Genomic DNA, 24,938 nt, shown 5'->3' on the forward strand with positions numbered 1-24,938 from the left:
ATATCGGTACCGAGTGCTGTTCTGGGACACCCATGTCTCTGCCAGTCAGGATCCAGATACCAAAAGTCGGTCTTAGACTGAGTTCTCTTCTTTGCTTTTGCAGTACCTGCATCACTCAGAGCCTACACTGAACTCCCCTTGGGACCTGAGGTCTCTGTAGCCCTGATGTGTGCTGGTGACCAAGATCTTCTTGGAGATTTACACCTCCCTCCTTCTCTTTAGCGGAAGATGTTGATGAGGACTTCAGTACTACAGAAGTATTCACTGACACAGTACAGCCTACATCTCTAGTGGTTTCTGATGACCGAGATCTTGTGGGGCATTAGGAGTACTGAGAACCTGGCATTCCTGAGAAAAAACAACAAAAGAGACAACCCCAAGAAAGGGCAGTTCTAAACTACTATCTAACTACATCTAAGAATAAAAAGATTTTATTTTTAGAGGAAAACAGAAAAAACAACCGAAACACTAAGAGGTAAGTAATTATAAACTATCTAAATCCTAAAAGGAGAACAGATACATGTTGCAGACTCCATCTCAGGACAAAGGCAATTGAAAAGGAACTGAGAGCAGTTCACCTGCACAGCTCCAAATAGCCTTGGCATGGGGCAGCAGAATGTGTGGGTAACATGCATGGACCAAATAGGCATCGCTACCAAAAATCTCTGATTAAAGCACAGGGCGCACACACACCTGAAATGGAGCACCCACAGGATACTGGATATTTTGTAATGGTTCCTACAAGAACGTTTTACTATATTAAATAAAAAAAGCTGTATTTTACACACACACACACACACACACTTTTTAAAAGCACTCATGGAACTTAGACACACACAATGATCAGGGAGGTGATGGATCCCAGTCTCAGCAGCTACTTGCCAGCCTGCATTGTGGTGTCTCCCCTAGGCCAGAGGGGTCTGCTGTGGGGCTCGCTGGGCTGGGACTCCTAGTCACTGCGTGGTCAGCACCACCCCCTTCTCCCTACTGGCTGGACAGGAAGCAGCAGCAGTCGTCTGGGCTGGAGCTGAGCTCAGAGCAAACTGGGCTTTAATCCCTACCCCGGGTCAGGCTGGGTTGGACCAGCCAGCACCATGGGGTGAGAAATCTCCCTATTCGCCCACTCTTCCTGGAATAGGACTGGCCCACTAACCTCCAACGAGCAGCTGCAGCCTAAGCAGGCAGGCAGAAGCAGAATACCCACTTCCACCTCCCCGCTGGGGAGGGAGAGGGCCTTCCACCTCCTGCTGGGTAGGTAAAGGGCCTGGGGGCTGTGCATATCCTGTGAAATTGGAACATTTACCCATGACACTGCTGTAATTTTTTTTAAACCAATCTGTGATTTTCTCAGGGCCTGATGGAGTAGAAGAACCTATGCAGGTGCTAATGGAAGAAATGGACAAGCCGGCAAGAGAGATGTCTGTGTTGAGGCATGATGCAATGAGATGAAAGACTAGATAAACAGGCGACCCAGTGGAGGAGCTCACGTAGGATATGCCATTGCCACAATAAGCTAGGAAGATGATTTTGGCAGCAACATTTTAAATGGACTTGAGAAGACAAGGCTGCATTAGTTTAAAACAGTGAGATTACAGTAGTTAAGGTGGGAGAGGGCAAGGGCCTGGACAAGAGCTTAATTCACATTTAGAATCTGTAGTCCTTTCACCCCTCTCCAATCAGACTATAAGTATTTGATATTAGCTGAAGTTCTATGCCTAAGATTTTTGAACCTTTATGTAAACCCCAAGAAAGTAGCTGCCCTTCCCCAGTAATAATAATACTGGGGAAGGGCAGCTACTTCTAATAAGCAGTAAACATTTAATTTTCAAGTCACCATACAAAACTAGTAATAAAACATGAAATGTCACTATGGCAAAGACAGACATATCTATTGAACTTTGTTTACAATGCTTATATAGCCACATACCTTAAAAGAATAAGTATACTAACAGAACTTAAACATTAAGATTTTTCAGTAACAGCCATCCACTACAGTACAATTTCCTCTTCATTTTGGAAGAATGCAGTACCTACCCTCTTTGAAACAAATCCACATTGTAGAATTTGTGGAGCTCCACGGAGAATTCTACCATAGCCTGTACTTCACTCATTTTTATGTAGACGCATAAGCCAAAATTGTTGTCTGCACCTTAGTTACTGGAAACAAACAGAGAAAAAAACATTTTTTTGTAGTCAGAGGCGAAAAGACACTTTTTTTCTTTTCAGGACCAGTATGTGGCATGGGCTGCGTATAAGCTTCAACACTACCTCTCTTTGAGTTTGAGTGCAATAGGGGTAAGCAGATGTTGCATGCCAGCAGTTCCTACTGCCACTCCTTGATTCAGCTCCACATCTCCACTCCAAAACATACTTGGTTAGTGCAGCTGAGCCAGCATGTGGGATGGGGGGTTAGTAATTTAAATATAGGTGTTGGCCAGTAGCAAATTACTACCCCCGAAGCAATGTGAGGGAAGGGAGTCTTGCTTCTCTAAGGCACCATGCTTTCCCTGCACTGCTCCAAGGTCCAGTGCACTTTCATGCCATCCCATACACAGGGCTTCTGGCAAAACCACTATCTAGCCCTTTAAAAAAATGATTTTATATTTCTTTTATAAGAAGTCTTCACATTCATTTTCAGCCACAAAAATAAAATGAAGAATATTGCTAGGACCCCATTTAATCCTAACCACATAGAACACTATTTTGACATTCCTTTGCTTAATTCACTTTTTATGATGGTTATCAGTTTTAAAAACAGACTGAATCACTATGTTCCACTTCAGTTTAAATCATGTCAGTGCAAGCAAGAACAGTGTCTTGAATTTCAACATTCTTCCTACTGTACAGTTTTAAAAGTTACAAATCAGTTACAGATTGTGTAGGGTTGAGTTTCTTCTCCAACAATGTTTGTTCATATCTATGATTTCTGTTTGTTACATATGTTGTAGCACCAAAAAAGCTGAGTAAAAAGAATAAAACAGAATTTTAAAAGTGTTTCTTTGCACATGGCCAAAACATGATAACACTGAAATCAATAACTAAATTTCCACCGCTTTCAACAGTAGCAAAATATTGCCTCTTAATTAAGAAAATTCAACAAGTAGCAGTAATATGAAAATAATCAGATAAGGTTAGTCCATATTGGGTCTTAAGAAAGGTGATTAGCATCCAGAAAGCAGTGTTTCTTTAACTCAACACTCATCTCCTGCCTAAGAAATAGTAAATTGCTTTGTGGAAAACCAGCTATGCATGAGTAACAGGAGTCAAGAGACAAGGTGGGTGAGGTAATATATCTTTTATTGGGCCAACTTCTGCTGGAGAGAGACAATGGTTCGAGCCACACAGAGCTCTTCTTCACACCTGTGTGGCCCAAAAGCTTGCTTCTACCACCAAAAGAAGCTGGTCCAATAAAAGATATATTACCTCTATGATATTGCACTCCATATGATTTTATGAAAACATGCTAATGAGTGTGAATATAATGTAACTGGAATATGCTTCATGCAAAAGGTCTCTTGTAAGGTATCATTACAAAGCTTATAATCTGCTGAGTGTGTTCATCCTACTTGTATGAATGTATCATTCTTGTATATGAAATTTGGAATATAAAATATAACTCTGAGGTCCTATTGTAGTTATGCAAAGTGTGGGTCATTAATGGTGGTTTAGAATCTTCATGGCTCCCATCAACTAGGACAATTGACTGTAGATGGTTCTGTTTACTTGCAAGCCTTCCTGTGAGTCAGGCCAGGAAGAATGAAGGCTTGGGGGTCTCACAGGACATGTGACCATGTCACCTGGTATTGGAATCCATCTTAAACCTGGTGCTTTTCCATTTAGAAGGAAGGGTGGGGACCCAAAGAGATAAAGATTCCTGTCTTGTGCCAAAGATATATAAGGGGGTGGAACAGAACAAAAGGGGTGCAGTCATGAGAAATCCCCTAGCTACCACCTGAGCTGGAACAAGAACTGTACCAGGGAAAGGATTGGGCCCAGACTAGAAAGGAGTCTAGTGTGTGAAAGAAGCTTATTGGAACATCTCTGAGGGTGAGGGGGAAGGGATAGCTCAGTGGTTTGAGCATTAGCCTGCAAAACCCAGGGTTGTGAGTTCAATCTTTGAGGGGGCCACTTAGGGATCTGGGGCAAAAATTGGTCCTGCTAGTGAAGGCAGGGGGCTGGACTCGATGACCTTTCAAGGTCCCTTCTAGTTCTAGGAGATTGGTATATCTCCAATTATTACCTTTATTGAGGTTTCATCTGTAACCAGTTTCTCACTGTATTAGGCTTAGACTTGTGTCTTTTTGTTTTATTTTGCTTGGTAACTTACTTTGTACTGTCTGTTATTACTTGGAACCACTTAAATCCTACTTTTTATACTTAATAAAATCACTTTTTGCTTATTAATTAACCCAGAGTAAGTAATTAATTCCTGGGGGAGTAAACAGCTGTGCATCTCTCTCTATCGGTGTTATAGAAGGCAGACAATCTATGAGTTTACCCTGTATAAGCTTTATACAGAGTAAAACGGATTTATTTGGGGTTTGGATCCTATTGGGAGCTGGGTGTCTGGGTGCTAGAGACAGGAGCACTTATTAAGCTGTCTTCAGTTAAGTCTGCAGTTTTTGGGGGACATGGTTGAGACCTGGGTCAGTGTTTGCAGCAGGCTAGCATGTCTGGCTCAACAAGACAGGGTACTGTAGTTTCAAGCTGGCAGGGAAAACTGGCTCAGAGGTAGTCTCAGCACATCAGATGGCAGTCCCCAGGGGGGGTCTCTGTGATCCAACCCATCACAACCTCATCCAATGTGTCTCTCTAATATCCCAAGCTACACCACCACATTGCACACAACAGGAGTCAATGCAGTTATATAAATGTCACACATACACTACAGCAGACCTCATAATGAAAGCGAAGTGTATCATAATGCAAAGACCAGAACTAATGCAAGGTTTTAGTAAAAGTACAGTAGCTAATACAAAGTACAGTAGAACCTCAGAGTTACGAAGATATCAGGAATGGAGGTTGTTCATAACTCTGAAATATTCATAACTCTGAACAAAACGTTATGGTTGTTCTTTCCAAAGTTTACAATTGAACATTGACTTAATACAGCTTTGAAACCTTACTATGCAGAAGAAAAATTCTGTTTTTAACCATCTTAAGTTAAATGAAACAAGCACAAAAACAGTTTCCTTACCTTCTCATATCTTTTTTTATTAAAAACTTTCCTTTTTCTTTTTTTAACAGTTTACATTTAACACAGTACTGTACTGCATTTGGTTTTTGACTGTTGCTGACTTATTGCATACTTCTGGTTCCAAATCAGGTGTGTGGTTGACCAGTCAGTTCACAACTCTGGAGTTCAAAACTCTTTAAGTTCTACTGTAGTGTGTCTAGTTCTTTTACATAGGTAAAATCTGAAGATCATTTTGAAATCCAATAGAATTAAGCATTAAGAATGGAAATCCTTACATTAAACTACAATTAGTGAGTCAGATGTCAGTTACAATCATTCTATTCTATGCTATGCTTAGGGCCAAAATTCTGCTTTCATTTACACCTTTAATTCTCACTGCCTGTAGTAGGAATTGCATGGATGTCAGGTGACAAAAGAGGGTCAATAAACTATTAGAAGAAAAAAAAACTTTGTTCTTACCTCTACTGGTAAACAATCCGTTTTAATATGTGAAATAATCAGTCTTCCAATTCTCCATTACTGCTATCAAAAACATGTTTGCACTAAAATAAATAAATAATAATTAATTGTACCTCTTAATGTAAGCACATATAGATCAACATCCACTATTTTTCCTAACTTTTCCTCATGTGTTTGTTAATTTATTACCTTCAAAATGTGAAAGTGAAAAATAATTCTATCTCCACCATATTCATGAACAATCCAGGCTTTTAAACGAATGAAAGTACTGTCAAAGACTTTGATTTTCCCAGTCTGCTTTGGATTTCAGGCAGGCAGAGAACAGGATTCAGACATATTTCAATGCACTGAACTCTACTTCTTTTTATTAAAGATGGTTCAAACAGATTTCCCTTCTGTATCTCTCACAACTGCAGAGAAATAGTGCCCAAACTTACGTCTGTAGGGTTGTACAGCTGTAAAATTTAAACTGTTGTTGCCTTAGCTTCAGAGATAACAAAAAAATCAAGAAATAAAAGTACAGTATAAAAAATATACATGCAATTTCTCAAAATGGGCATTATTCTTGTTGAGTCAGTCTTAATGCAGTGCCTTTTAATCCCAAGGATTTTGTCAAAAAATCCTTAGGTTAAAGCCTGCTCCCACTAATGTCACTGGCAAAACCCTCACTGACATCAATAGGGCCAGGATTTCACGTCTTTTGCTTACAGCGTGTGTAATATATATTTCCCCACACTCGTTGTTAAAAAGGGTTTAAGATCTGAAGTGGGATAACTGAACTTGGAAAAAACTCAAGTTGAGTAGTTGACATTTTTAGTCCTAAAATCTTACAGATTCAGTCACAATTTAAATTTTGAGGAAGCAGCTGATCATCACAGCCACTAAAACACAGTGAGAAGAGACTGAACAGCAGAAATACTGCTGTAAAACGAGTAAGGGAGGATAGAAGACAGTAAATTACACAAGTTTGTTATCTCATGGTTCTCCTATGTCTCTTACTGCTCCATCAGTGAGTCTTGTGGAGGACAGTCCTCCAACTTTTTAGGTGGAGTTCTACAGGCCTCAGTTACTGGTCCCCTTCTCTTCTCCCTCTACACCTTATCTCCCTTTGCACCTTATGCAAACACAAATTCAATTACCAACTACATGCTGACAACTCACAGATCTACCTCACTACTCCAGAACTATCTTCATGTGCCATAACTAAAATCTCAGCCTGTCTGACATGCCTCATTGACATCTAGCCATCAACTCAAATTAAATATGGCTAAAACAGAGCTACACGGTGTAGTACTGCAAAGTACGCTTATTACAGCAATGGAAGGGGGTTTTCTGTCACTGTGGTAGCCACCCCCTCAGGAGGCAGTAGCTAGGTCAATGGAAGAATTCTTCCATTGTGGTTGCATAAGGTGCAAAGGGAGATAAGGTGTAGAGGGAGAAGAGAGGGGGACCAAGAACAGAGAATTCTTCCATTGACCTAACAGTCTCTACATCAAGCATAGGTCAGCTTAACTACATCTCTCAGGGGGGTGAATTTTTCACACCTCTGAGCAACATAGCAAGGTTGACCTACGTTTTAGGTGTAAGCCAAGGCTGAGATACTGCCTTTCCTATCCACCCACATAGCTAAAACTCTCATCCAGAACTCATCATCTCACATTTTGATTACTGCATTTGTCAAAGCCAGAGAAAAGGATGGCACAACCTGGACCCGGCACGTCCATTTAGAATGGATCTTTTTTCTAGTCTGTTGATTTGACCATGTCACCCCTCTCTTTGCATCTCCCCCATTGGCTCCCCCTTCTCTATAACATCAAATACAAGCTACTAAACTTCTCTTTCAAGGCCCTTCACAGCCAATCCCCATCCTACCTACCATCTCTCATTTACTATCAAGATGTCAACTCCTACCTCAGATGAGCCTATGATGCCAGACTGTAGCCCACTTGCTAAATTCTCAAACAAGCATCTTTGGGCTTTTTCCCCATGCTGCCCCTCACACATGGGAGGAGCTCCCTGTAAACATCTGCAAAGCTTCATTATCCCCTTCAAAACACTCATGATGCTATGCAAAACTTGACAACAGTTAAGCCACTGATGAACTGATACCCCTGCCTATCATGAGGACAAATACTGTCTCACTGTTTCCTTTTATTCCTCATCCACCATCATCTTTTCTTATATTTAGATTAACAGGTGCTGGAACTAGAGGTGCTAGTGGTTCAAGTGGTTTCCATGATACACAGAGTTTACAGTTTGGTTCAATGTATCTCAGCACCCCCTATAAAAAGCCCTGTTTAGATTGTAAGATCTTCGGTGAGGGTGCAGTCTTTTTGTTCTGTGTTTGTACAGCACCTAACACAATGGGATCCTAGTCCATGATGAGGGATTCTAGGCTCTATGATTACATAATAATGAGCAATAATACAAAAATGATGCATTAGAGTTTTACAGAGGCTAAAAAACCCTCATCATTTCAATCATCCTACTTTATTGGTTTTTATGACCCTCATTCTGAGATTTTTATGACAAGTTTGTGACAGCTTGGATATTAGAGGGGGCTGATCTCTAACCAGTGTTCGCACTTTATAATCGCAGCTAACTACGAATTTAACAAGCACTCAATCTAACGTGTGTGTGTGTGTGTGTGTACATACACACACACAAAGATGATATTTCATATTCTAAGAAGTGACTGGTTCAGTTAGGAGATATTGGTTATCTGTGTGTACTTAGAGTCAAATCTATTTTATTGATAAGTTTTTACTATGGTTTACTCCTGATAACCCTGCAGAGCTATAATAACTCAAAAAAGGTTTACATTCTGGTCCTCTTATCACCACAACCTTTGGCTAAGATCAAATGGCAGAATTTTATTTTTTACTGAGTATAAGACAGTTAGAAACAATCTCATTTTATTTTCAGGGCAAATTTACAGGGCAGTGCAATTAAATTAAAGACCCAAACTCTCAACCATGCCATCTTTTTACTAGTTAATTGATTAAACAGAATGGAAGCATTTAAAGACACTAAATATGGAACCCCACAGTTCCTTTTATATTATATATAACTATGGACATATTCTATAAGCACATTCTCTCAACATTTTTGGAAGAGTGTAAGATGATCTTTAAAATACAGCAAGGTCTGTCAATTATTTTAAACCAACTTTGGGTATGTCTACACTACGGGATTATTCCGATTTTACATAAACCGGTTTTGTAAAACAGATTGTATAAAGTCGAGTGCATGCAGCCACACTAAGCACATTAATTCGGCGGTGTGCGTCCATGTACCGAGGCTAGCGTCAATTTCCGGAGCGTTGCACTGTGGGTAGCTATCCCGTAGCTATCCCATAGTTCCCGCAGTCTCCCCCGCCCATTGGAATTCTGGGTTGAGATCACAATGCATGATGGAGCAAAAACAGTATCGCGGGTGATTCTGGGTAAATGTCGTCACTCAATCCTTCCTCCGTGAAAGCAACGGCTGACAATCATTTCGCGCTCTTTTTCTCTGGATTGCCCTGGCAGACGCCATAGCATGGTAACCATTGAGCCCGCTTAGCCTTTTTTCACTGTCACCGTATGTGTACTGGATGCTGCTGACAGACGCCGTACTGCAGTGCTACAAAGCAGCATTCATTTGCCTTTGCAAGGTAGCAGAGACGGTTACCAGCCCTATTGCACCGTCTGTTGCTTTGGAAATTGGCGATGACGGTTACCAGTCATATTGTACCATCTGCTGCTGTCATGGATGCTCCTGGCTGGCCTCGCTGAGGTCGGCTGGGGGCGCATGGACAAAAATAGGAATGACTTCCCAGGTCATTCCCTTCTTTATATTTTGTCTTAAAATAGAGTCAGTCCTGCCTAGAATATGGGGCAAGTCTTCTAGAGAACCAGAGAGCACAGCCGCTCTGGGTCAGAGCCCTAGATATCCCACAGAAATGATGAGCTGCATGCCATTCTAGGGAGTGCCCCTGCAACAACCCCACCCGTTGCTTCCCTCCTGGGCTACCGTGGCAGTTATCCCCCCATTTGTGTGATGAAGTAATAAAGAATGCAGGAAGAAGAAACACTGACTTTTTAGTGAGATAAAATGAGATGGAGGCAGCCTCCAGCTGCTATGATATTCCAGGCAGGACATCTCCATTACTCATTAAAGGGTTGCGGAGGAGAGGAGCACAGCCTCCTGCTGCTATGATAGTCCAGAATCTCCATTAGACATGAAAGAGGGAGGGGGAGAGGAGCTCAGCCTCCAGCTGCTATGATGAGGACGGTTACCAGCCCTATTGCATCATCTGCCAGGACTGAATCTCCAGGACACAAAGCTTAAAGAAGGGAATGACCGGGAGTCATTCCCATTTTTTCCCAGGCGCCCCTGGCCAACCTCACTGAGGCCAGCCAGGAGCACTCACAGAATGACAACGAGGACGGCTATCAGTCATTTTGTACCGTACTGTCTGCCACCGGGGAAGGGAGGGGAGAGGATGCTGCTGTTTAGCGCTGCAGCACCCCGTCTACCAGGAGCATCCAGTAGACATACGGTGACATTGAAAAAAGGTGAGAAACGATTTTTTTCCCTTTTCTTTGGGGGTGGGGAGGAGGAGTAAATTGACAACATATTCCCTGAACCATTGGCGACAATGTTTTTGACCCTTCAGGCATTGGGAGCTCAGCCAAGAATGCAAATGCTTTTTGGAGACTGCAGGAACTGTGGGATAGCTTGAGTCCTCAGTCCCCCCTCCCTCCCTCCATGAGCGTCCATTTGATTCGTTGGCTTTCCATTACGGTTGTCACACAGCACTGTGTTGAGTCCCTGCTGTGGCCTCTGTCTATCATAGCCTGGAGATTTTTTCAAATGCTTTGGCATTTCGTCTTCTGGAACGGAGCTCCGATAGAACAGATTTGTCTCCTCATACAGCGATCAGAAACAGTATCTCCCATACAGTCCATGCTGGAGCTCTTTTTGGATTTGGGACTGCATGGCCACCTGTGCTGATCAGCGCTCCACGCTGGGCAAGCAGGAAATGAAATTCAAAAGTTTGCAGGGCTTTTCCTGTCTACCTGGCCAGTGCATCCGAGTTCAGATTGCTTTCCAGAGCAGTCACAATGGTGCACTGTGGGATACCACCCGGAGGCCAATACCGTCGAATTGCGGCCACACTAACCCTAATCCGACATGGCAATACCGATTTCAGCGCTACTCCCCTCGTCAGGGAGGAGTACAGAAATCGGTTTTAAGAGCCCTTTAGATCGATATAAAGCGCTTTGTTGTGTGGACGGGCGCAGGGTTAAATCGGTTTAATGCTGCTAAATTCGGTATAAACGCGTAGTGTAGACCAGGCCTTTGATCCAGTTTTGGGCCCCACACTACAAGAAGGACGTTGAAAAATTGGAAAGAGTCCAGCGGAGGGCAACAAAAATGATTAGGGGGCTGATGCATTTGATTTATGAGGAGAGGTTGAGGGAACTGGGATTATTTAGTCTGCAGAAGAGAAGAATGAGGGGGGATTTGATAGCTACTTTCAACTACCTGAAAGGGGGTTCCAAAGAGGATGGATCTAGACTGTTCTCAGTGGTAGCAAATGATAGAGCAAGGAGTAATGGTCTCAAGTTGCAGTGAGGGAGGTTTAGGTTGGATATTAGGAGAACCTTTTTCACTCCGAGGGTGGTGAAGCACTGGAATGGGTTACCTAGGGAGGTGGTGGAATCTCCTTCTTTAGATGATTTCAAGGTCAGGCTTGATAAAGCCCTGGCTGGGATGATTTAGTTGGGGATTGGACTAGATGACCTCCTGAGGTCCCTTCCAACCCTGATATTCTATGATCCTATGATTTTATGATGATGCCCCATTCAGGCTAAACAATGAATTACAATGCCAGAAAAATTCAGACTTGCTAAAGGAACACTACACTTTTTTCATGCTATAAACAGTTAAGAATTATGCATATTGTAAAGTGAAGCTGCTGACTGACATTTACAAAAAATAATTTGACATGATTGACATGAAAAACTGACATTGAAAAAGGTCTTAGATAGCATTCTTCTATTTAACTGGTCCTATCTATGTCCTTGGAATGTACCTCAGTTTCATACATGCACAAGGGGAGTAGTCTTAGAGTGCAAAACAAAGTGTTTAAACTTCTGCTACTGATTTCATAAATCGGAAAAATTAAGCAGAGTTGTTGCAATTTTCCCCAACCCAAGCACATCCACTGGAAAAAAAAATCATTTTTATTAACTGAAACACAGAACACACAGGCTATGTGATTCACTTTGTAAGTAGTTATTCCTCAAACATAAAAAGGCATAAATTATCCAAAATGAAAGTCTTACAGTTTTGGAAGTACAGCACAAACGCACATTGATGTTTCCAATCTAATTAGTTAAGCCACTCTCTTTAGCATCTGCCAAGATACTGGTACACTTCTACCAATTTAGGTCCCAGTCCTGCAATCAGATCTGGGGGTGGATGCGTGTGCTTGTGTGGAGCAGCTTGGGCTGGAGCAACCACGGAAAAAAATTAGCGGGTTCTTAGCACCCACTGGCATCCAGCTCACCAGTGCCTCCTGCCTGCCGGTGGCCCTGCCAATCAACTCCTCCCCTCCCTCCCTCCTGCTGCGATCAGCTATTCCACGGCATGCAGGAGGCACTGGGGAGGGGAGGGGAGGAGCAGGGATGAGGTGCACTTGGAGGAGGGAACAGAACCGGGCGGAAAGAGGCAGAGCGGGGGCAGGAAGAGATGAGGTGGGGATGAGCCTTGGGGAAGGGGTGGAGTGGGGGCGGGGCCTCGAGCAGAGCAGGGGCAGGAAGAGGCAGGGTGGGGGTTTGGGGAAAGGGGTAAAGTGGGGGTGAGACAGGGTGCTGAGCGGGGTTGAGCACTCCCGGGGAAAGATGGAAGCCAGCACCAGTGATTCCACTGAGGCTTCATGCAGGTGCGAGGGAACACATGAAGAGATGTGAGAGCTGGATCAGAGGCTTATTTACTTTTTCACCACCTAATATAAATGTGCTAAAAACATGCCCAATTGATTCTAAGCTGTTTGTATATGAACACAGGCCTTTTAAAAACTGACAAAATTGTTAATTCTGTCTTCTGTATGTACACATACAGAGATGATATTTCATATTCTAAAAAGTGACTGGCTCAGTTAGGAGATATTAGTTATCTGTGTGTACTGTTCTGTCTTCTGCAATTTTTCACCATTTAGATGGAAGGAACTTTAACACAACATTCTCTGCACACACATTTAGGTGTTTGGTTTTAAATGCTATGAGAAAAAAGGAACGAACGCAGACTTACATTTCATTAGACACACAGCCTTTTTATCCTGTTACAGACTCAACCTATGACCTTTATTTGGTATCAGTTATGGTGTTTCCATAGCATCTTCATTTTTTGTTATTAATTTGATCAAATCAGATTTCTGCTGAGGCTATAATAATAATAATAATGTAATATGTTCTTCAAAGTCCAATTTCAAAGTGGAGGAGAGGGACAGAAAGGAGGAAGCTTGCTGGAAGTTGTTGCTTCCTGTCTGTACTGGCTAATCTGCTTAAAAGGGCAAGATACTTGAAATGGGGTCGGCATGCACATCTCTCTCTCACTCATGCATGCACCCCCCAGCACTTTGGAAAGTCAGCACCTGTACAGCTGTGCATGTGATGTCAGGAGGAGGGAGCTGGATAGCATGGGATCATCATCATATTATTCAGTTTTGCAGGGAAGTGTTTGCAGCTACTGCCCTGCATCTAGTGTGTTTCCTCCCTCCTGCCTGAGTCCATGCTGCCTTGTAGAGTGTGAGGCTACATCAACAACAGCGTATTAACCCTTGAGGACTCAGCTGAGCATAAGTTCATCATTTAGCAGCAAGGTATTCCCTTAATGATCAGCTCTAAAACCTTCAACAGGCACATTTAGTCACACATATTTGGTGATCTTGATGAATCCAAAGGAACCAGTTTTCTGTGCTTTTTGAGAGGAGCATGAATCCTTTTAATGTTGCTATTTAAACTACTGACGATAACATTTACATTAGAATAGTTATCTATTAATTTGATTTTTTTCCTACTATTTACTTGTTGAGTCAGAAATTCACACACAGATTTTGGTCAACACCGGTTTACAGCTTTCAAATTTATTTCAGTTAGAAGGAGAAATGACCTATTAAATACAACGTCATGAAGAATAAAAAATAAGCTGAACTGCTGTACAGATCCAGTTTATAAGCCCTCCTCACCTTCCAGATATTTAGATTTTAGCTAACAATGCCTACCTTATCACTCAGTTTCACACATTCCCCTCCAGAACATACAGACAGCTGATCTTATTCACTAGCCACATGCCCCTCTATCAAATTGCCATTGATTCCACACATTCCTCTTCTCATGTAGGCTTCTAAACAGTTCAACAACTGTTATTGTTTCCCCAACAGGAACAAGAAGAACCTTTATTACTTTAACTTTTATATTTCCGTTCATAGTCTAAATTAGAGTCTAATGCTTGAAGTATCAAAACACTTTCAAATATAAGGAGTTTTAAAAGGTGGCATGTGTCTTTTGTACACGTACACACACACAACTATTTTTAAAAGTTGCAAAGTAAGGGAAACAACCATCCTAACTTTGACTACATAAGGCTACCTAGGCAACAAGAACATCCATTAAGGATGGTAGTGTGGTCTAACAAAGTAAGCACAGGGTTAGGACTAAGGGCTTGGCTACACTCGAAACTCCAAAGCGCTGCCGCGGGAGTGCTCCCGCAGCAGCGCTTTGAAGTGCGAGTGTGGTCGCGGCGCCAGCACTGGGAGAGAGCTCTCCCAGCGCTGCAAGTACTCCACCTCCCCGAGATTAGTTTACAGCGCTGGGAGCCGCGCTCCCAGCACTGGGGCACCATTTACACTGGCACTTTACAGCGCTGTAACTTGCTGTGCTCAGGGGGTTGTTTTTTTACCCCCGAGCGAGAAAGTTGCAGCGCTGTAAAGCGCCAGTGTAGCCAAGGCTTGAGTAAGGAAGACACAAGTTCTACCACTCTCTATGTAGCTTATTTCCATAGCCTGTGGTTGCCTGGATCACAGATCTTGTGCACTTTTAGAGTTTGTCCATGGGCTTTAGAAAGGTTTCAAAACATGGATAATTTATCTAAAACTAAGTGTTCCACACTTAAATAGCTATGTATACTTAGGAAAGCCACATAGTTATAGCAGCTTAAAATGGCCATATTCACAGGGACCTTGACCCACTGAACAAAAAGTCTAAGGGCTTGGCTACACTTGCAAGTTGCAGCGCTGGTAGTTTGCAGCGCTGGTTGTCCAGCTGTGCAGGGCCAGCGCTGGAGTGTGGCCACACTGACAGCTACCAGCGCCGCAGTGTGGCCACACTTGCAGCATTTGCAGCGCTGTATTGAGAGGTGCATTGTGGGCAGCTATCCCACAGAGCACCTCGTCCCATTTTGGCGCCGTGGGTTGTGGGAAGGGGACGGAAGGGTGCGGGTCATTCCGCTTCCTGTCCCAACGCCCCGTGGTGCATTGCTTCGCATCCCAGCATTCACAGTTTTTCCGGCCACGTTTGGCGTCATTGTGAGTCGCTTGCTGTTTTTTACTCTCTGTCTGTGAATCGCGATTTCTGTGGGAAATGGAGCCCGAGCTGCTGAGGACTGTGATGATGAGTGTCGTCAGCACAACACGTTTGGCAGTTGAGCTATTCCTTCAGCTCCAAAGTGACAGTGAGGAGTCCGACGATGATATCAATGATATCGAGTCGCCTGCCGCGTGTGACACTACAGTGCTTGTGGCATTCACGGAAATGCTCAGCACCGTTGAACGCCGCTTTTGGGCTCGGGAAACAAGCACTGAGTGGTGGGATCACATCGTCATGGAAGTCTGGGATGACGAGCAGTGGCTGCAGAACTTTCGTATGAGAAAAGCCACTTTCATGGGACTGTGTGCTGAGCTCACCCCCACCCTGCGGCGCAAGGACACAAGATTGAGAGCTGCCCTGACGGTGGAAAAGCAGGTGGCTATTGCAATCTGGAAGCTGGCAACTCCAGACAGCTACCGGTCAGTCGGGAACCAGTTTGGAGTGGGAAAGTCGACCGTTGAAATCGTGTTGATGCAAGTTTGCAGGGCAATTAATCGCATCCTGCTAAGAAGGACCGTGACTCTGGGGAACGTGCAGGACATTGTGGATGGCTTTGCACAAATGGGTTTCCCTAACTGTGGAGGGGCGATAGATGGAACGCATATTCCTATTCTGGCACCCCCCCCACCTAGCATCAGAGTACGTTAATCAGAAGGGGTATTTCTCTATGGTTCTCCAGGCGCTTGTGGATCACCGTGGGCGTTTCATTGACATTTTCACAGGCTGGCCTGGAAAGGTGCATGATGCACACATCTTTCGGAACAGTGGCCTGTTCAGGAAGATGCAGGCAGGGACTTATTTCCCAGACAGGAAGATCACAGTAAGGGGACGTCGAAATGCCCATTGTGATCCTTGGAGACCCCGCTTACCCATTACTGCCTTGGCTCATGAAACCCTATACAGGGAAGCTTGACAGGAGCAAGGACCGGTTCAACTACAGGCTGAGCCTGTGCCGAATGACTGTGGAGTGTGCTTTTGGGCGATTAAAAGCCCGCTGGAAGTCCCTGTATGGGAAGCTAGACTTGGGGGAAAGCAGCATCCCCGCGGTTATATCCGCATGCTGTACCCTCCATAATATTTGTGAAGGGAAGGGTGAAACATTCAGTCAGGCATGGACCACCGAGGTTCAAGTCCTGGAGACTGAATTTGCACAGCCAGAGAGCAGGGCTACTAGAGAGGCCCAGCACAGGGCTACAAGGATTAGGGATGCCTTGAGGGAAGAATTTGAGGCTGAAAGCCAACAGTAATGTTTGCTGCCTTGCATGGGAGTGAAGTGCAGTGGTTACACTGTTAGGATTCTATTATCCCTAACATGATTTCCAGTGACTGTTTCTTTACTGGGATAAGGTATCTTTCACTATCTGCAATAATAAAGACTGTTTTCAAAGCCAAGATTTATTTTATTGAAAAGAAAAGTACTTCATTGACAGACACACAACATTTCAGGAACCTAGGGCAGGGGGGTGGGTTGGTGAACTGTACATTCACAAGTTTGCATATGTCCTGTCTGCAGTGCTGTGCAATGGCTGCTGCACTTCAGGGTGCATATAATGCATGGTGATGGGGGTTGAGTGCAGAGGGTAAGGGTCATAGTTCTCAGGGCTGGTTGGTGAACGTACAGGTGTTGGAGGCAGCTGGTGGTGGTAAGAACCTGGATGCTGGGGAAGGGGGTTTGGAGCTGACATTGGGGCAGAAGAGAATAAATTTTGGGACAGGGGCAGCACGGGACTGCTCTGTCTGCATGGCTACGAGTGCCTGGAGAGAGTCGGCTTGGCGCGCCAGGATGCCTAGCAGCTGGTCTGTGCTTTTCCTCTTTGCCACAGCGTTTCTCCGCCAATGTCTCTGGCGGATCCTGCTTTCACTTTCTCTCCACTCCTGCAGGTGTTTACTCTCTCTAGCAGAGTGATCAATAACTATTTTCAGCATGTCTTCCTTGGTTTTTCGCGGCTTCTTCCTCAGATTCTGTAGTCTCTGTGCTGTGGTGGAGATTGGCAGTCCAGCAGTCAAGGTCGCTTTTGGAAGGCAAAAATTGCAACAGTTAACAGGGTAGCATTGTTCATTATCTCATCCAAACAGTAATTCCCACACACTGAAGGAGTTGACAGTCTTCACTTTAGCATATTTTTCACATAACAAATAAGAGCACACACATAACACAACAGCAGCCACGAAATGGTGAGTAAGGAGGACTGATAGCTTCAGGGCTGTGCAGGGGTTTCTGTGCGTTGGGGACAGCAAACAGCTGCATGGGGGATCTGCACTAAACAGTCTCCCAACATTTTCCACAGGAGTTACTCCTGGAAGATATCTCGCTGCTGCGGGTCACCAGGGAAGAGCGGGAAGGTCTTCTACAGCAATGCAGATTCCGCCCTGGCCCCTATGCAGCTTTCCTGAGTGCAGCAATGGTCCTCCCACCCCTCGCGGCACAGTGGCGCAGACGCGTTAGCCTGACTGGGACAAGGACCACAGTGGCTCTCCCTATAAACCTGCGCAGGCACATTGCCCACGCTCTGGCTGAAACTTTTGAGGAGATTACTGCAGCCGATTACCGCGACGTGATAGACCACATCAATGGGCTATTCCACATCTAGGCATGCATGCATGCAGCCCTAACTCCCCCCATCTCTCCCGAAACATTTCCACCCTGAAAATAAAAGCCGCTTACCGGTAACTCGCTCCTCTGCTTGTCCTTCAGCAACTGCTGGGTGCTGCGATTGGCTTCCTTCCTCCTGGCTTGAGAAGAGCTCCTGGCTGCATGCCTCCTGGTACTCTGGGGTGTCTTCCCACATCCCAGTAGCTTCACTCACCGTTTCCTCCCCCCACCGCTGCCTCCTCCTCCTCCTCCTTCTCCTGAGCAGGGTGGGGGACAGAAGTGTCCATCGTGGTCCTAGGATTGGCAGTGGGGTCACCCCCAAGTATCGCGTCCATCTCCCTGTAAAAACGGCAGGTCGTGGGGGCAGCGCCGAACCGGCAGTTTCCCTCACGGGCTTTGTAATAGGCACTCCGCAGCTCCTTTACTTTAACCCTGCATTGCAGCGCGTCCCGATCATGGCCCCTATCCAGCATGGACCTTGATACCTGCTCAAAGATATCATAATTCCTACGGCTGGAGCGCAGCTGGGACTGCACAGCTTCCTCCCTCCAAACACTAATGAGGTCCGGCAACTCACCATTGCTCCATGCTGGGGCTCGTTTGCCGCGTGGAGGCATGGTCACCTGTAAAGATTAACTGATTGCACTCCACACCTGGCTGCAGCAAACAGGAAGGGGATTTTTAAAATTCCCGGGGCATTTAAAGGGCGGGTCACCTGAGGCCAGAGCAGTAGAGTGCAAACTGATGAGCAGAGTGGCTGAACAGGAATTCTGGGATATCTCCTTATTCCCTGGAGGCCAATTAAAGCGCTGGTGTGTGTCCACACCTGATTCCTTATACCCCAACCCGAATGGGTGCACAGCCAGCGCTGCAGCCAGGGAGTTGCAGCGCTGGATGTGCCTTGCAAGTGTGGACGGAGAATAATTGCAGCGCTGGAAAGCCTCCACCAGCGCTGCAACTTGCAAGTGTAGCCAAGCCCTTACACTAAAACAGAGAAATATTAGAAAATTATCAATTTTGGTAGAGACCTATATTGTTTATGTGGCATTGTTAGCAATGAAATGTACAATAGTTAGGCATGGCAGAATTCAATGTTATTTTTATAAGTTCGATGGATAATAATGTTTATCTAGGCATTTGTTTCTATTTTTATTTTCACAGTTGCAGGAAACGGGGGGGGGAGACAATTTTATGATACATTTTATAATGATAATGGACACAGAGATTCAAAAAATTAAAGCTTTATAACCACTGAAACACAAATTGCCAAAAAATAAAAAGTAAATAGCCTTAAATTGGACTTGAATAAGCTCTCAAGCCGCATTTTTCTTACTTTGCCTATCTGAATATTCTGATAATCATCAATGGAAATTTTTTGGTCATTTTGTGTGTATATGGTGTGTAGGATAAGTACAAAATTAAAGAATTAAAGTTTGCTTAAGTTTGGTTAAGGATCTATATAAGGTATTGTAAAGAAGGCCCCAACCAGGAAGTAAAAGAAGGCTGTGAGAATAAGTACTATTACTTGTAGTGGATGGGAAGGGTGTATGGCTCTAAAAGTAACTAATAAAGAGCTATAGTAACAAGACAATGAAAAACTGTCTAAAGAGAAACAAGCCCAAATCTTCCCATTGTTCTGCTAGTAAAGCAGTGTGATTAGGGAGATAAGAAAAGAAAGGCCTTAGGAAGAAAGGGGGCTGTAAATCTTATCGGGAATAAGACTGGAAATAAGGGTGAATTGTCTCAAATTGGTTTTTAGCTGAAGTCAGTAATTGGCAATGACATCACGTGTTTGTTAAACGGTATCAAAAGTAAACTCTTAAAGGGTTTATTGCTAATACCTGCCTGACTACGCTGGAGTCAACCAATGTGGATCTAAGCACCCCTGAGATTAGCCCATTTGTAAGTATCTTGATAAAGTGCTTATAAGTGTTTTGTTACTGTTTGAATGTAGTAAATTTCTTACTAGTTAGGCTTTTTAGGCATGTTTAGAGAAATTGTATAAATACCATTTGGCCTTTATTAAATTTAAAAGAATTTATGGTTAAATTGGTATTTGGTGATTTTCCATATCAATATTAATAATTTCAAATATTAATAATTCCAACATGGTGAAATTGATTATTACTGATACTTACCAATAAAAATCAACTCCTTCCACACCTAACAATTGTGCATAACGTGACTGTGGTGATGATCGTGGGATAGAGTTAAGGTTCCTGAAGTTAACATTCTTACTTTCTCTTGCGTTGTCTCCTGACTGACTTATGTTGTTTTAAGATGGGTATCTCTGACTTTGCAGTTCTCCTATTCTGTTTGTGATGCCCATTTGCAATTACCCAGCTAGGCTAGACTCTGCTAACTACAAGGAGAAGCAGAGGCAAACCAAGACAAAGGGATAAAGTTCTAAAAATTTAAAATGATAAGGGAAAACCCAAAAATTGTACCAGGAGGATAAGTAATATAGCATATTACCAAGTACTTACTATTGATAATTGGGGAGACAGACAGTGAGCCCAGCTGGGCTGGAGCAGGTCTGCACAGCCAGCAGACAGCCACCCAGGGAGCCAGACCTGGGGTGTGGGCTGGCCCGCGAGCCAGCCGGGAGCACAGCCGACCGCTCGCCAGGCAGGAGCGGCAGTGCGGGGCGGGGGGGACCGCAGCAGACTGGTGGCAGGGACTGGGCAGGGCTGGCACAGGAGGCAGGGTGAGGGCGAGACCGGGGCAAGGGAGCGGCGCCGGGTGGACACAGCAGGCGGGGGCGTGCGGGCGGCGGGGCGTCGAGAGACCGGGGTGAGTGACCCAGGGGCCCGGCGGCGCGGGACAGCCCCGCGGCTGGGGCCCCCACAGCGGACAGCGAGGGGGGACCCGCCGCCCCCAGGGGGCGGCGGCCGCGCCCAGGCCCCCCCTGGACCGCCGCGGTGGAAGAGGCGAGTCCCCCCCCCCTCACCGGCCGCCCCGCGCCAGGCCCTTTACCGCACCCCCCCGCCCCGGCCCCGGCGGGGCGCGCTCCCCCGCCCGAGGCCGCGCGCTCGCGCCGCCGGCCCGCCCCACCGGCGCCGGGCGCGCCCCGCGCGGGCGGCGCGGCCCGCCCCACCGCCGCCCCCGGCCCCGCGAGCGCGAACTCGGCGGGGCGGCGCCGCCGCCCCCCGCGCCCCGCCGGCGCGCGCGGCGCGCGGGCCGCGGCCCCGCCCGCCCGGCCGGCCGCGGGGCCGCGGCGGGCCCCGCCCGGCGCGCCGCTGGGCGCGCCGCAGGCCGCCGCCCGCCCCCCGCCCGCCCGCGGCGGCCCGCGGCCGCTAGCGCACGCCCCCCCGCCAGCGGCCAGCCCCTAGGGGCGCTAGCCGCCTACCCCGGTGCAGAGGGCGCCGCTAGCCGGCAGACCGGCCGCCGCTGGGGACGCGCGGGCCCCAGGCCCGCAAGCCTGGCCCCGGGCCGGCTCGCAGTGCCGCCAGCACAACTGGGGCCTGGGCCTGAGATGACTGGGCCCTGGCCGCTGGCCTGGGGCGCAGACCCATCTGGTGCAGCAGGCACAGGGCCTGCAGGGGCAGCAGAGCAGGGCAGGCAGCAGAGCAGCAGCAGCAGGCAGCTGCAGCAGCAGCAGCCCAGCAGCAGCAGGCCAGCAGCTGGCAGCAGCAGCAGCAGCAGCAGCGCACAGCAGGGAGAGCCCAGCAGCACAGCAGCAGCGCCCAGCGCAGCAACACAGCAGCAGCAGCAGTCGGGAGCTGACGGCCCAGGGACAGGTCAACCAGGAGCGGGCAAGCCGCGGGGCGGCGGGTCGCAGCCCCCGACAAGAACGCCCGCGCGCGAGGATCGGGGGGCGGCGCCGGCACTGCCTGGCCGCGCCCGGCGCGCCCGGGGCCCGCCTCGGAGAGCTGGCCCAGCCTTTGCGTGGGCACCTGGGCCCCTGCCCCAGCCGATGGGGCATGGGCCGAGGCCCATGGGCCGGCCCGCGCCTTTTGTCGCCCTGGCCCCGGCGCACCGGACCGCATCTTGGGGCCCCGACAGCCGCCTGGGCCTCCGGCCGCGCACGACCGCCCGCGGGCCGCCCAGTTCAGGCGACAGGCCGCCCGGTGGCCTGCTGCCATGGGGTGGTGGGAAGCCACAGCGGGCGGACTCGCGCGGGGTCCTGGCGGCCGAGGAAGGGGCGGGTGGAGGTGCGGGCGAGCAGTGAGGGGAGGAAGGAGGAGCTGATGGAGCCCGCCGGGCGGCAGATGATGGAGGAAGCCCTAAGACCAGGAGGGGGCGCCAGAAGACCGAGACAGCCCCAGGCCAGGGACCCGGGGGTCCCAGGGGGAGGGCCGGGGCCCCCCCAGGGGGCGACGAGGAGGCCCCAGGCGGCCGTAAGGGACCCCCCCAGACACCCACCCACCCCGGGAGCCATACACCGACGGCCAGCTCCCAGCCGCCGGTACGGCGGCTCCCCAAGAGCTTCCAGCCCCCGAGGCGGCAGGAGGGCAGCCAGGGAGGCCCAGGAAGGAGCCCAGGCACAGGAGCCATGGGCAGGAATAGGGGCGCTGGCTGGGTACGTGCGGACAGGGGGGGGCGGGGAGGGTGGACCCCGGGTTGCGAGCCGGGGGCCGTGGGCTGGTGTGGACTGGAGGCACCCAGGGTGGCGGGGTATGGGCCGGGTCTGCCTGGGCCCGTCGGGGGGGCCAGGCGGCCGGCGGGTTGCCGATTGCCATGGTGGGCCCTGGTCAGCTGTGGGGCAGCCTGGGGGGCCCCCAGGCATCCCCCAGGGTGGCCCCAGCTCACCCATGGTGTCTAGTGGGGGTGGGTGGGTTGGGGGGGCCCCCTGGGAGTGTGGGGGGGCGGTGGCCAGGCTACAGGGTTGGCCGGGCGGAGACTGGAGGACCACTGGCTCTGGCCTGGAGTTAGGATTTGGGGGCGGGGGAGGGGAGCCAGCGGCAGAGAGAGGAGAAGAAGAGGGGGAGGGCTGGGGAGGCGGGGGAGGGAGCGGAGAGGGGGGGGCGGAGGCTCCGGGGGAGAGCCCGCTAGAGGAGAGGGGGGGGGAGCGGAGGCAGGAGAGGCCAGCTGAGGCCCCGGAGCCGGAGCCAGCAGGAGGGGGGAGGGACTCAGCCACGAGGGCCCCACCAGAGGGCCGCCGGGAGGACCAGCGGATCCAGCGCAGCCGGGTAGAGCCCACCAGGAACCACAGACTGCACGCCGCCCCACGAACCGATGGCGGGGAGCGATTAGAGAAGAACTAGGGCTTCACATATCGAACCGGAGCCGGGCCGGGAACTAGAGAAGACACACGATCTGGGCCCCGGGCGGAGACAGGCCGGAGGGAAGGGCAGAGCAAGTGGGCGGATTGGCCTCCTGCCCAGACATGCCAGAGAGAGGCCCAAGCAGGTGTAAAGGCCCCCCCGGCCCAAGAGTGGCCCAAAGGTGGCCTCGCTTTGACGCCATGGGCCCGGCCGCCCTGGACAAGAGGAAAGAGGCCCGGACATACCCCTGCTCAGGGTGGTGGGGTGCCCTGCCACCCGTGGTTCCCGGATGATATGCCCGAGGTGGTGGTCGATTATTAAACCGGATCATGCGGTGGGCAGGTTATCTCCAGGCTCGGGTTGACGGTTATGCTGCCGGTAAGGTGAAATTGAACGCCTGCAGGTTGAGGCAGGTTGGGCACGGAACTATTACAATCCTTCACTAAAGACTCTGGAGGCCACCCCGAGCCGGATGGGCGCTGAGCACTCCGCACAATGGGCACAAGGCCGGCACTGCACTGAGTAGATTCACAACCACCCCACTGGGGATGGACCACTGGACGGCACCTCTTCTCTCTGACGAGGGCCACGAGAGGGTTGAACTCCCTCCGCCACCTCTTTGGGGGTGCGACTCCTCTCGCTCTGGAAACCTCTACCCTCTAGGAGACTCTAGAGGGGAGGAAGCCGTGCTCAGTATCGGGAGGACGGGGGGAAGGGTCTGAGAGAGGCTCCTCTGGGAGGGGGGCCTTGTATCTGCTAGGAACGAGAGGCTCAGAGCCAGGAGCAGGCAGAACTCAATCAGCGAGGGGAGCTCAGGCGCCGGGGGGGGCTGGGGATTCAGCCTGGTTGGGGATTCAGACCTCGGAGAGTCCTCTCAGTCAGCTTGCTGGCAGGTGGCCTCTTCCAGGCGGACTATGCACGTCTGGCAGGGGAGGAGCGCAGTGGCCAGGGCGGGGGATAGTCAGGTCCCCCGGGCGAGGGGCGGAGAGAGGAGGTCGATCTGGGACCCGGTGAACCGATGATAGCCCCACCACAGGGAACCGAGGCAGCTGGGGCAGGAGAGGCGGGACCGGGGAGGCCCGATGGAGGCCCGCCAGGCAGCGAACACCAAGTGGCGGAGCACCAGGGGAGCGGACACAGCGGGGGTACCCGTGGACCGGGTGGCGGCGGCCAGGTGGAACCAGGTAAACCAGACGACGAAGGGCGGACCACCACCACCACCAGCACACACGCACAGGAGGGGCGAGTGCGGACACAGGCTTAGGAGTGGCCAGGAGGGCGCTGGGAGACAGCTATGGAGAGGCTGGGAGAGATGGGAGAGAGAGAAGTGAGGGAGTCAGTCAGGGATGCAGCCAGGAGGAATAGCGTGGGTCCGTTCCCATAGACTTCCTCCCAGCCGTTGAGGCAGGGCTCCATGAGTAGCTCCTATCCATGCCCGATGCCCATCGCATGCCATTTGGCACGTCGGGTGCCCCGGGTGTCCCGCAGGCCGGGTTGGACGAGTTTTGGGCTTGACTTCGCTCTCCAGCACTTTTGACGAGAACCGACTTGACAGACCCGTTGACACGGCCTCCGATTTGCAGATCCGCTCACTGAACCGCCTGCTGAAATGACTGCATCGCCAACACACGGGGGCGCGAACCATGCAACAATGATCTGCAGCCGGACCAACGAGCAGCGACGCGACACGCACACATGGATGACACACAGGCCGTAGGCAGTAGAGCCCAGGAGAACATCTACAAGCGTCACCTGGGCCAGAAGGAGGTGACTTAAGGCGGCCTCTGGGAAAGAGGTGACTGTCCCCCCGAGATAAGGTGGAGGCTGTCCTGGGACACTACGGG

At 48.9% G+C, this 24,938-nt stretch overlaps 1 protein-coding gene across 4 annotated transcripts in view; it reads right to left on the bottom strand.

Annotated features, from left to right (window-relative positions):
* FAM135A (family with sequence similarity 135 member A) overlaps positions 1 to 24,938 on the bottom strand; it is a 158,497-nt gene that overhangs the window by 113,659 nt on the left and 19,900 nt on the right. For all 4 annotated transcript variants that reach the window (XR_005595899.1, XM_039529293.1, XM_039529296.1 and 1 more), the window contains exons 2-3: positions 5,657 to 5,739; positions 2,035 to 2,157 (exon numbers count right to left, since the gene is read on the bottom strand). Coding sequence is in view for 3 of the 4 variants with exons in the window: in XM_039529293.1 (XP_039385227.1) it covers positions 2,035 to 2,111 (77 nt within the window). In the remaining variant the exon portion in view is untranslated. The remainder of the gene's footprint in view (positions 1 to 2,034; positions 2,158 to 5,656; positions 5,740 to 24,938) is intronic.

The sequence above is a fragment of the Mauremys reevesii genome, linkage group 3 (assembly GCF_016161935.1).
Source record: "Mauremys reevesii isolate NIE-2019 linkage group 3, ASM1616193v1, whole genome shotgun sequence".
In the NCBI taxonomy this organism is placed as follows: Eukaryota; Metazoa; Chordata; order Testudines; family Geoemydidae; genus Mauremys; species Mauremys reevesii.